This window comes from Lissotriton vulgaris, chromosome 1_1 (genome assembly GCF_964263255.1).
Source record: "Lissotriton vulgaris chromosome 1_1, aLisVul1.2, whole genome shotgun sequence".
In the NCBI taxonomy this organism is placed as follows: domain Eukaryota; kingdom Metazoa; phylum Chordata; class Amphibia; order Caudata; family Salamandridae; genus Lissotriton; species Lissotriton vulgaris.
The window spans coordinates 949,664,953-949,677,259 of NC_141685.1; the positions used below are offsets into that span (position 1 = coordinate 949,664,953).

General features: G+C 44.2%; 1 protein-coding gene across 1 annotated transcript in view; it reads left to right on the plus strand.

The window, feature by feature from the left end:
* Nucleotides 1-12,307, plus strand: part of ASIC1 (acid sensing ion channel subunit 1) — a 547,380-nt gene that overhangs the window by 26,063 nt on the left and 509,010 nt on the right. Inside the window, exon 2 of the mRNA XM_086959338.1 lies at nucleotides 3,816-4,209. Within this exon, the coding sequence (XP_086815464.1) occupies nucleotides 3,845-4,209 (365 nt within the window). The 5' untranslated portion in view covers nucleotides 3,816-3,844. The remainder of the gene's footprint in view (nucleotides 1-3,815; nucleotides 4,210-12,307) is intronic.

Here is a 12,307-nt window from a genome sequence, read left to right on the forward strand (position 1 = left end):
TAGGATTTTGTCTTAAGTTTGTCTTAAGACAACCTTAAGAGAGACGTGTCTTAAGTCTGTCTTATGTCTGTAGGTTTAGGATTTTGTCTTAAGTTAGTTCTGTGAATCGGGCCCCTTGTCCTGGTGTCATTTTCAGACACCGGGACAATTTCAGCAGTGCTTTCAGGTTGTCTGTGTGACTTTGTGCCCAGCAGCAACGTGCAGGGAGGGGAGGGGCTTATCAGATTCCAGCTCATCCATAACAAAAGCCAAAGTTAAGAGGCCATCTTGTTGGAGTATCATGTCTGTGAGCTATCAAAACTAGATGCCATGGAGGGGAAAGAAACAAGGGTTCCCAGCTTGTAATCACTTCACAGGTACTTAAGAGAAGGCATGCATTTGACTGTCTTCAGTCCCTGTATATAAGCGATATGCATGTGCTGTAAGAATGTCAGATGTATTGGTCTTTCCCAGTATTTAGCCAAATTACAATTTAAATAAACTGTTTTGTTTTATTTCTTTTATAGAGCTTTAGCACTACTACCTGTATCACACATACACATTATAGATTGACAATTAATCATATGTGTGTAAATCAATGTGCAGGATGTGTTGTATAAGACCGTGAGGGTTACATGGTCTAGCAGCCACATGCCCTTCATAGCTTACTGTGCTATGTTAGAAGGATTACAATTTATTTATCAACTGCAAGTAACAAAAGCATCTCTGTGTTAAAGGCAGTAACACACTTACCCATCACATAAAATAAAAATCTGTCATCTGCATGTTACATGATGTGCTTTGCAGAAGACATATTAACCCTCTATACTAGTGGGCAAAGACCCACTGATTTTGTGTCAACCTTTGACTACTTAAGTGTAAGACGTAGCCTCAACCTGAATTGGGTGCCCCACAACTTGAAAAGACACACGTGCCATTAATCCAGAAGATTGCAGGTATAGCCAAGATCCATTCGTCTAGAAGAATTGCCCTAGCTTTAGAGATTTATAGCACCAAGGCCTTGAGGGCGGTTTTGTATGGGGTAGAACTGTGGGGATGTACGAACAGCTTGTTAACAGTCGAGCATAGGTTTATTAGATCTCTATTGAATCTTCCTATGTGTACTCCTCTTACTCCTGTTTATTTGAACTTGGCCCAAAGGTGGATTTCCCAAAAAATGTAATGTAGACTCTTAACTTTTTGGCATTGGTTGTGATCTACCCAGGCTCTTGAACCTTATCGGGTGGGCCTAAGAGATCTTATGGTACCTCCAAGCGTTTCAAAAATCTCTTGGTTAAGATCCATTAAGGCACTTTTATGGAAATTGGGGTTGGCAAACTATAGACCTCACCCCCGATGATGTGCTTGGTTCCTAGAGCTAGGGTAAAAGAAACCTACTGGGAGTTGGTAGCCATGGGAACTGGGACACGGTGAAAATGATTGCTTTCATTAGCATTTATAGATATTAAGCCATGTGTACTGTATGAAACAACCATTGTTAAAATTGCCCCTGCCCTGGCACAGAAAATGTATTTAAAATTTTGATATAGAACCTTAACCACTAAAAAGGTCTGTAGCAAATGGCAAGTGAAGGATTCACCAGACGACATGTGTCCAGCATGTCTAGTGGGGCCTGAAACACTGATTCATATCCTATTTTTTTTTACCTTATTATCACAATCTTCAGGCAAAGTGGTTTGTCCCCTTTGCAGGAACACTGGCACGAGGTGACACTTAGAAGCATACGCAATACTTGGGACTGATACAAGTAGAGTAGTGGCTTTTGGTATGGCTAAATATCTGATGGCTGTATGGATTAGGCCTTCTACGTGTATTCTAAAATAGTCAATAATTGATGTGGGGACTGTGAATGTATTAGTCCACCTTCTTAGCTTATTAACTGTTCTACGCTGCACTAGCTTGGGCCACCTTATATAGAGAAAGCCTACAGTAGGCTGCTATTGCCATTTTGTTTTTAAAGTTTTAATGTAAGGTATGTTTATTTATTTAGTGTTTTCTATAGCGCGTACATGACCCTACGTAAGGTGTCAGAGCTCTTTACAGGTGCATTTCAACAATCCGAAACTTATATATTACAAGACATTACTGGTTTACGACATTTACACTTCAGGAAAGCATATAAACATTTATAATAGTAAACAGATAGATTAACATAAACCCCTAGATGCATCATTGTAACATTTTGCGATTTCTTAATTGCGAAAATTAAGGAATCGCAATTAAGAAATCGCAAAATGCTATGCATCAAAAAATCGCAAATTATTTTGCGATTCGGTAATTTTCCTTAATTGCGATTCACAATTTGCGAATCGCAATTAAGGAAAACCCTTCCCATTGATTCCTATGGGCCAAAAGGCCCATGGGAATCAATGGGAAGGCATTCACATTTTTCAAATTTCAAATTGCGATTCGCAAAATGTGAATGCAATTTCAAGGGTGCAGGGGGGGTTCAAAAAACCCCTCCCTGCACCCCTGAAATTGAACTGTAAGTGCAATTTACACACACACATGACCCAAGGACATGTGTGTGTGTAAATTAAAACTTTCAAATATGCAACTAGTGCATGTTTGGAAGTGTTCTATAAATTAGCATGAAGTTCAACTTCATGCTAATTTACCCCTTCCAAATTGCGAATTCGCAATTCTAAAGTAATCATGCATTGCATTTAAGAAATCGAAAAATTGCGATTTCTTAAATGCAATCGCAATTTTAGAAATCGCAACAAAATTGCGATTTCTAAAATTGCGAAAATACCAAAATGCTTGATGCATCCCAAAAACGGGATTTGCATTCGCAAACGGCCGAATTTTGCGATTCGCACCGTTTGCGAATGCAAAAACCCTTGATGCATCTAGGCAAAAGCCTCTTAAACCATAAAACCACAAGAAAACGTATATACAAGTCCATAAATGGTTAATGAGCAGCTTGTGTGAACATTGAAACAAACATGACAGGTTAATAGACAGACGTTCAGCTGTAAGGATTTAGGGGAGACATTTCCTCATATAAAACGATTCTGCTTCCTTTTTGAATGTTGCGATGGAGGGAATTCTTCTAATGTTGGGGGGGGGGGGGCGTTTTTTTCTCCAATGAGTAGGATGGATGCAGTACTCTGCCCAGAGCTAATCATGCAACTGTATGATCATCCCACCGCAAGATAATTTTAATGCCTATTTTTATTCGTTTTTCCCATTTTTAGTGGTCCTATTGTTTTCCTCCCCAGTTCACTTAGCGAATTGAGCTGAAAAGATATGGGCTATTTTATCTGAAATTTATTGCACGTGGTTAATGTCTACTTTGGTCCTTTTATATAGTCTGACCAGAAGGTGTGTGTGTGAATTATCAACACAAGGTATAATTGCTCAGGTCACTTTAAACTGAAATAGTATATTATAAGTTAATGCTGTTGAAACGACCTGTTTTATTATTCGATAAGTTACAATTGCACAGGTCACTTTATTTTGAGACAATATATTTATTGTTGATCTCTCAGGACCTGTAATGGATTTTGATGGGCATACCCCCTTTGGTGGGTATTTGCTCTATGCTTCAGAGGCGGCGCCCTTGTATTTGCTAGAAATGTAGTTGAGGTTAAAATAGGGCACTATATTTTGCAAAATTATTTTAAGTTTTCATGATCGGAAACTATGAAGAACTACTCCTGCACCACTATCTGAGACATAAACTGTGTGATTTGGATTATAGTCTGTCAGTTGGCAACCACACTAGGTTTTGGTACCACAATAGCACCAGATGATTTTTGAAAGTCATATTTGTTTTCTTTACCCACCCACCCTCTTCTTCCTCTCCACAGATTACTCAGTCTTGGGTCCGGAGGGTGACATGATGGACCTGAAAGTAGAAGAGCCAGAAGTGGACACCGAGGCGCCCATGAGCCTCCAGGCCTTCGCCAGCGGCTCCACGCTCCATGGCCTGGCACACATTTTTTCCTATGAGCGACTCTCGTTCAAGAGGTTTATCTGGGTGCTCTGCTTCCTGGGCTCCCTGGCACTGCTGCTCTTTGTCTGTACTGAGCGTATCCAGTACTACTTCCAGTATCCGCACGTAACCAAGCTGGATGAGGTTATGGCGCCGCGCATGACTTTCCCTGCAGTTACCTTCTGCAACCTTAATGAGTTCCGCTTCAGCCAGCTGACCAAGAATGACCTGTACCATGCTGGCGAGCTCCTGATGCTGCTCAACAACAGGTGAGAGTTGGCTCTGCAAAGAGGCATGGGTGCCGCGAGAAGCGCTGGCGGTGTGCAGGGCACTGACTCTGTATGAAGCATTGGTAGTAGTTGCTGGGTGCGGAGCTTGTGGCATGGGTATCGCGAGAGGCACTGCCGGTGTACAAGGCACTGACTCTGTATGAGGCATTGGTAGTAGTTGCTGGGTTCGGAGCTGGTGGCATGGGTGCCACAAGAGGCGATGCCAGTGTGCAAGGCAGTGACTCTGGATGAGGCATTGGTAGTAGTTGCTGGGTGCGGAGCTTGTGGTATGGGTATCGCGAGAGGCACTGCCGGTGTGCAAGGCAGTGACTCTGGATGAGGCATTGGTAGTAGTTGCTGGGTGCAGAGCTTGTGGCATGGGTGCCGCAAGAGGAGCTGCCGGTGTGCAAGCCACTGACTCTGGAAGAGGCATTGAATAGTAGTTGCTGAGTGTGGAGCTTGTGGCATGGGTGCCGCAAGTGGTGCTGCCGGTGTGCAAGGCACTGACTCTGGATGAGGCATCGGTATTAGTTGCTGGGTGCGGAGCTTGTGGCATGGGTATCGCGAGAGGCACTGCCGGTGTGCAAGGCAGTGACTCTGGATGAGGCATTGGTAGTAGTTGCTGGGTGCAGAGCTTGTGGTATGGGTGCCGCAAGAGGCACTGCCTGTGTGCAAGGCACAGACTCTGGATGAGGCATTAGTAGTAGTTGCTGGGTGTGAAGCTTGTGGCTTGGGTGCCGCAAGTGGCGCTGCCGGTGTGCAAGGCACTGACTCTGGATGAGGCATTGGTATTAGTTGCTAGGTGTGGAGCTTGTGGTTTGGTGCCGCAAGAGGCACTGCCGGTGTGCAAGGCACATACTCTGGATGAGGCATTAGAAGTAGTTGCTGGGTGTGGAGCAGGTGGCATGGGTGCCGCAAGTGGCGCTACCGGTGTGCAAGGCACAGACTCTGGATGAAGCATTAGTAGTAGCTGCTGGGTGTGGAGGTGGTGGCATGGGTGCCGCAAGAGGTGCTGCTGGTGTGCAAGGCACAGACTCTGGATGAGCCATTGGTATTAGTTGCTGGGTGTGGAGCTGGTGGCATGGGTGCCACAAGAGGCGATGCCAGTGTGCAAGGCAGTGACTCTGGATGAGGCATTGGTAGTAGTTGCTGGGTGCAGAGCTTGTGGTATGGGTGCCGCAAGTGGCGCTGCCGGTGTGCAAGGCACTGACTCTGGATGAGGCATTGGTAGTAGTTGCTGGGTGTGGAGCTTGTGGTTTGGTGCCGCAAGAGGCACTGCCGGTGTGCAAGGCACAGACTCTGGATGAGGCATTAGTAGTAGTTGCTGGGTGTGGAGCTGGTGGCATGTATGCCGCAAGAGGTGCTGCCGGTGTGCAAGGCATAGACTCTGGATGAGCCATTGGTATTAGTTGCTGGGTGTGGAGCTGGTGGCATGGGTGCCGCAAGAGGAGCTGCCGGTGTGCAAGGAACAGACTCTGGACGAGGCATTGGTAGTAGTTGCTGAGTGTGGAGCTTGTGGCATGGGTGCCGCAAGTGGCGCTGCCGGTGTGCAAGACACAGACTCTGGATGAAGCATTAGTAGTAGCTGCTGGGTGTGGAGCTGGTGGCATGGGTGCCGCAAGAGGTGCTGCCGGTGTGCAAGGCACAGACTCTGGATGAGCCATTGGTATTAGTTGCTGGGTGTGGAGCTGGTGGCATGGGTGCCACAAGAGGCGATGCCGGTGTGCAAGGCAGTGACTCTGGATGAGGCATTGGTAGTAGTTGCTGGGTGCGGAGCTTGTGGTATGGGTGCCGCAATTGGTGCTGCCGGTGTGCAAGGCACTGACTCTGGATGAGGAATTGGTAGTAGTTGCTGGGTGTGGAGCTTGTGGTTTGGTGCCGCAAGAGGCACTGCCGGTGTGCAAGGCACAGACTCTGGATGAGGCATTAGAAGTAGTTGCTGGGTGTGGAGCTGGTGGCATGGGTGCCGCAAGTGGCGCTACCGGTGTGCAAGGCACAGACTCTGGATGAGGCATTAGTAGTAGTTGCTGGGTGTGGAGCTGGTGGCATGTATGCCGCAAGAGGTGCTGCCGGTGTGCAAGGCACAGACTCTGGATGAGGCATTGGTAGTAGTTGCTGGGTGCGGAGCTGGTGGCATGGGTGCCGCGAGAGGCACTGCTAGTGTGCAAGGCACTGACTCTGTATGAGGCATTGGTAGTAGTTGCTGGGTGTCGAGCGGGTGGCATGGGTGCCGCGAGAGGCCCTGCCCATGTGCAAGACACTGATTCTGTAAGAGTCATTGGTTGTAGTTGCTGGGTGTGGAGCTGGTGGCATGGGTGCCGCAAGAGGCGCTGCCGGTGTGCTAGGCACTGACTCCATATGTGGCATTGGTAGTAGTTGCTGGGTGTGGAGCTTGTGGCATTAGTGCTGCAAGACGCGCTGCCGGTGTGCAAGGCAGTGACTCTGTATGTGGCATTAGTAGTAGTTGCTGGGTGTGGAGTTTGTGGCATGTGCTGGTGGGGAAACATCCATTACCACTCAGGCATTGCATAGCAATGCCTTTACATCGCGGGTATTACAACGCAAGTCATTACAACGACTTGCGCTGGATGGCACTCTAACCTTAGGAATAGTATGATTTACTATTCCAATACCTTTCCTACTGTATATCCAAAGAGGACGGTGCACAAAAGGGTAAATAAAGTTCAATCGGTCTCCAGAAATCTTCAGAAATACTTTATTGTTCAGAATCTTTTTTTTATAAAACCTCAGCATCAGCCAACGCGTTTCGTTCTGGTGGAACTTCGTCAGGGCTTTTATATAGTGTCGTGAGATTTAAATATATGGAGTCATTGGTCAAGGTAGGCCACAATAATCCAAGATGTGAAATATCTTCACCCGATCTTTGTATAGAGAAAGGGTGATTGAACGTCAAAGAATTCTTAAAAAACAGCGGCAAATCCTCTCTGTCGAGTTCGTAAGTTTAACCAAATGTTAGATCGTTACAAGTAATGCATAGGAAGTCGGTAAAGTTTGAAATGTCACTCAATATCCCATATATTCCCTAAATCTCGTGCCACTACCTTCTATAGTCACTTGTATAAGACAGTGTCCCGGTCTGCGCTGTTCGATATGTAGTTCAAGTACCCTCAAAGGGTAATGATAGACCCTATATGACGGCTAACTCCTATGCAGATTATTAACACGTTTATCCGATCTTCTATAACAATAATTCATAGGTCCAGCATAGAAAGAACATCTGTACAATTCATCAATATTACGGGCAACGAACTCTGGATTCTGGGGGTCGCGTGCTGTCTTCTCGAGGCACAATGGCCTAGTGTTGGAATAGTAAATCATACTATTCCTAAGTCCCGCATCCTCCAGCGCAAGTCATTGTAACGAATTGTATTGTAAAAACTGCGATGTAACGTTCCGCGATCATTTTGATTGCGTTGTAATGTCACATATTCGTACTGATGTTATGTGAGGCAGTGGTAGTCTGTGCGTTGTCAGCTCTATGGGAACCTCTAATGTTGTGTGAGGTGTTAAGGGTGTGTGGGAGGATGTGAATGTGGTAGGCGCAGTTGCTGTGAGAGGTGCTGGAGCAGAATGATGGATTGCGTTGTATGGGGTGTCTTTTAGTGTAAGAGGCACTGGTAGTGTGTGAGGAAGTTTAATGCAATATAAACTTGTGGTGTGTTAAGCACTGGTGGTGTGTGAGTCTCCTGAGAAATATATGCTGCTGGGTCTGTCTGAGGTGCAGTGATGTGTGCAGTACTGCACATGTGTGGACTTTTGACAGTATGTGAGAGGCTGGTGATCTACAAGGCACCAGTGGGGTGTGAGGTTCTAATAATCTTTCAATGGATGGTGGTGTGTGAAGTATTATTTGTCAGAAGCACACCTATTAAAAGCAGACTGTAATGTATGAGGTGCTGGTTGGCAAAATCCATCTGTTTGCGAAGCACTGAGGCTGAGAGCCACAACTGAATAACATTCACTAGTATTCTTTGCATGGTGGAACATATGCCATCACACATTTCTGTGGGCTGTGAAGGATCATGTCTCCTGTATTTTCTGTTTTAAGAAAACAGTGATCTTGGTGAGGCCTAAGGTGGTCCTCGCGTAGCAAAGGCTACTGCTTACCCGATTGAGTGTCACTCAAGTACAAATTAGTTAACTGAATCCAAGATGGACACAGTAAGCAATATATGTATGGACACAAGGTTTCTTCGAAAGACATAAGCTTTTATTAACATCACAAAAATAAATATTATTCATTTTTTCAAATAGTTCTGGTGCTCACACATAAACAGGTGAAGGTGCTGAAGTGAACGTGCTTAGTGACAATAAAACTTTACTTCGCATTGAAAACAATATTAAAAGACTCCTAAATAATAAATAGTAATGGAACTTTGATTGTAAAGTCAATGGCGTTTCGATGACATTAAGATCATCATCAGGACGTTAAGTGTGAGTACGTTGAATTGGGTGGGCACTTCGGGGGCTGAACCTGACTGGACGGTGTTCAAAATGCCGGGACCTTGAAAGTTACTTACAAGATCCGATGAATTATAAGGCGGACGGCTGGACTGACTTCCAATTAATGATGTATTGCGATGTCCGGTGAGTTATATTGCGGGGTCAGTCCTGCTTGTAGGGAGAGTTAATCAGATGGACGGCATTGCTTGATTGGTCCGGACCACTGCAAGCAGCGCCGTCCGTCTGATTAACTCTCCCTACAAGCAGGACTGACCACGCTACATAACTCGCCGGACATCGCAATACATCATTAATTGGATCTTGTAAGTAACTTTCAAGGTCGAGGCATTTTGATCACCGTCTAGTCAGTAAAGATCGAAACGCCGTCGACCTTACGATCAAAGCTCCATTACTATTTATTCCTTTTTATGATGTTAATAAAATGTGATGTCATTCGAAGAAACCTTGTTTCCACACATATATTGCTTACTGTGTCCATCTTGCATTCAGTTAACTAATTTGTACTTGTGTGACACTCAATCGAGTAAGCAGTAGCCTTTGCTACGCAAGGACCCCCTTAGTACTCCCCAAGACCACTGTTTTCTTAAACCAGATTACTACCCCTGGTCATAGCATTTTGGGTTCCCTTTTCTTCCAAATATATCCTGTATTTTCTCTGCCATAAGTGGGATCTAGCAGGATATTTGGAAAGGGTTAGCATGGGGGTTGTGGTTGCAGAGTCAGGGTACGAGCCAGTTGGGGAATGGTTAGGGATCGTTGAGGTGCAGAGTTCTTGGCCGTAGGACTAAAACAGTGATTGCCTTCTTCAGCCTCTGGTGTGTGTTTGTGTGGGTCTCGGAGACAATCCAGTTTTCCATATTTAGTGATGTTCCATTTGGATAGAGAAGGTTTTAGGGATAAGCACTGGAATCTGTTCCTACATTCTAACCTTTTTTGAGTTGTGTGCTAAGGCGGGAGGGGGGGGGGGTTTCACCAGTGTTCTAAGTGAGTAGAAAAGTGGAAGTTTCTTGCAAAGAGATACCACACTGGGGTAGTGGCTATTAAAGTAGAATTGGCGACATAAAACAAGGCAATCATCTCTAGGAAGTTCTGAAAGAGATTGGAAGAGTCTTCCCAGATGGTAAAGGCAGGATGATGCCACTTAGTTAATTTGTCCTACTGTGCAGACCTGCATTTGTCTTAGTAGACAGGCATTAAAGTATATGTGATTGTGGAGCAGTTGCCAAAGAGGATAATTTCATTTCATTCGGCCTGTGTTGTGTTTTGAATGGTTGCGAAGCATCCAGAGATCGGCTACTTCGAGATTCTACCCAAGTTAGCGATTGCTCAGTCTGTGTTTTTTTCGGGCAGGGGATTTCAGTCTTGCAGGATGAATCAAATATATTTACAAGCAAAGTTAATTTATATTCCTTAATTATATAATTGTATTGCATTGCCTATATGGTATATTTATAAAGAGATCTCATAAATGTGACAATTTCATTGCTAGTTCAAACCTAAACACAGAAGGAGGCATAAGAAATAAATCATTGTCATTCATATTGGAAAAATCTAAATTGATTCCCCAAGAAACTATATAATGGGACCAACATTTTTTGCAGAGTGGTCAAATTGCATTGCCTTCGCTGATAATAATTATCCCCTGCTTCTTCATATATAGAATTTTATTTCTACGTTGTACAGCAGATGGCACCTCCTCTCAGTTCCAAAAAGCGGCCTAAGAAAGACCGTTGGGGAATGGTTAGGGATCGTTGAGGTGCAGAGTTCTTGGCCGTAGGACTAAAACAGTGATTGCCTTCTTCAGCCTCTGGTGTGTGTTTGTGTGGGTCTCGGAGACAATCCAGTTTTCCATATTTAGTGATGTTCCATTTGGATAGAGAAGGTTTTAGGGATAAGCACTGGAATCTGTTCCTACATTCTAACCTTTTTTGAGTTGTGTGCTAAGGCGGGAGGGGGGGGGGTTTCACCAGTGTTCTAAGTGAGTAGAAAAGTGGAAGTTTCTTGCAAAGAGATACCACACTGGGGTAGTGGCTATTAAAGTAGAATTGGCGACATAAAACAAGGCAATCATCTCTAGGAAGTTCTGAAAAAGATTGGAAGAGTCTTCCCAGATGGTAAAGGCAGGATGATGCCACTTAGTTAATTTGTCCTACTGTGCAGACCTGCATTTGTCTTAGTAGACAGGCATTAAAGTATATGTGATTGTGGAGCAGTTGCCAAAGAGGATAATTTCATTTCATTCGGCCTGTGTTGTGTTTTGAATGGTTGCGAAGCATCCAGAGATCGGCTACTTCGAGATTCTACCCAAGTTAGCGATTGCTCAGTCTGTGTTTTTTTCGGGCAGGGGATTTCAGTCTTGCAGGATGAATCAAATATATTTACAAGCAAAGTTAATTTATATTCCTTAATTATATAATTGTATTGCATTGCCTATATGGTATATTTATAAAGAGATCTCATAAATGTGACAATTTCATTGCTAGTTCAAACCTAAACACAGAAGGAGGCATAAGAAATAAATCATTGTCATTCATATTGGAAAAATCTAAATTGATTCCCCAAGAAACTATATAATGGGACCAACATTTTTTGCAGAGTGGTCAAATTGCATTGCCTTCGCTGATAATAATTATCCCCTGCTTCTTCATATATAGAATTTTATTTCTACGTTGTACAGCAGATGGCACCTCCTCTCAGTTCCAAAAAGCGGCCTAAGAAAGACCGTTCAGTGAGCCAAAACGTAACTATTGTATTATAGAGTTGCCTGATTCAGTCAGTTGGTCCCGAAGAATGGCCCATCAGTGGTTTGGCAGCATTTGGCCTGAGGTCTTCACAGTCTTGCTCATTATTATAAAACCCTATTCCAGAATTCTGCTATGAGCAGATGAAAACTCAGGGGCATATTATCAAGGGATTTATCTCCGCTTTTTTGGCTTTAAAAGCCAAGAAAGCAGAAATAAAATGATCTCCCTATCAGCAACATGGTGCTAACACGCAAATTCGCATGTTAGCACCCTTTTTCTCTACGCTTCCCCTTGCATCTCTAATGAGATGCAAAGGGGGCGTTCCAAAGAAAAATAATAGGAGAAATGTTGTTAAGCGACATTTCTCCTATTATCAAGGATTTCGCTAACCCTGTTAGTGATCAAAAAAGCAGCGCTAACCGCGGTTAGCACTGCTTTTTTTACACCTGGTATTTTCCTGACTTAGCCATGATATCCTATGGAAGGTGGATATTATGGCTAAGTTTGTGAGCCCCTATCATCAAGCTAACGCCAAAATTCGAGAGATTATCGTTGGTTTTCCAGCGATAATCTCTCAATTGGCAGTTAGCGCGAGGATTTTTATCACTTCTGAGATAAACCTTGCTAATAGCAAGTTATCTCTGCGATAATTTCCGGCGATGCTTAGCGTTAAAAAATTTGTTGCTAAGCATCGTTAGCGATAAATATCGCTAAACGTTGGTAATATGCCCCTCAGTTTGTGTCTCGATGACCCCACTAATATCCAATTCTCACTGCATGTCTATAAAAAAGTGACCATTTTTTACATGGCCACCCCCACTTTTTGCCTGGTATCTGATGCAATTTTGACAGGAGTGCACTGGGTTCCT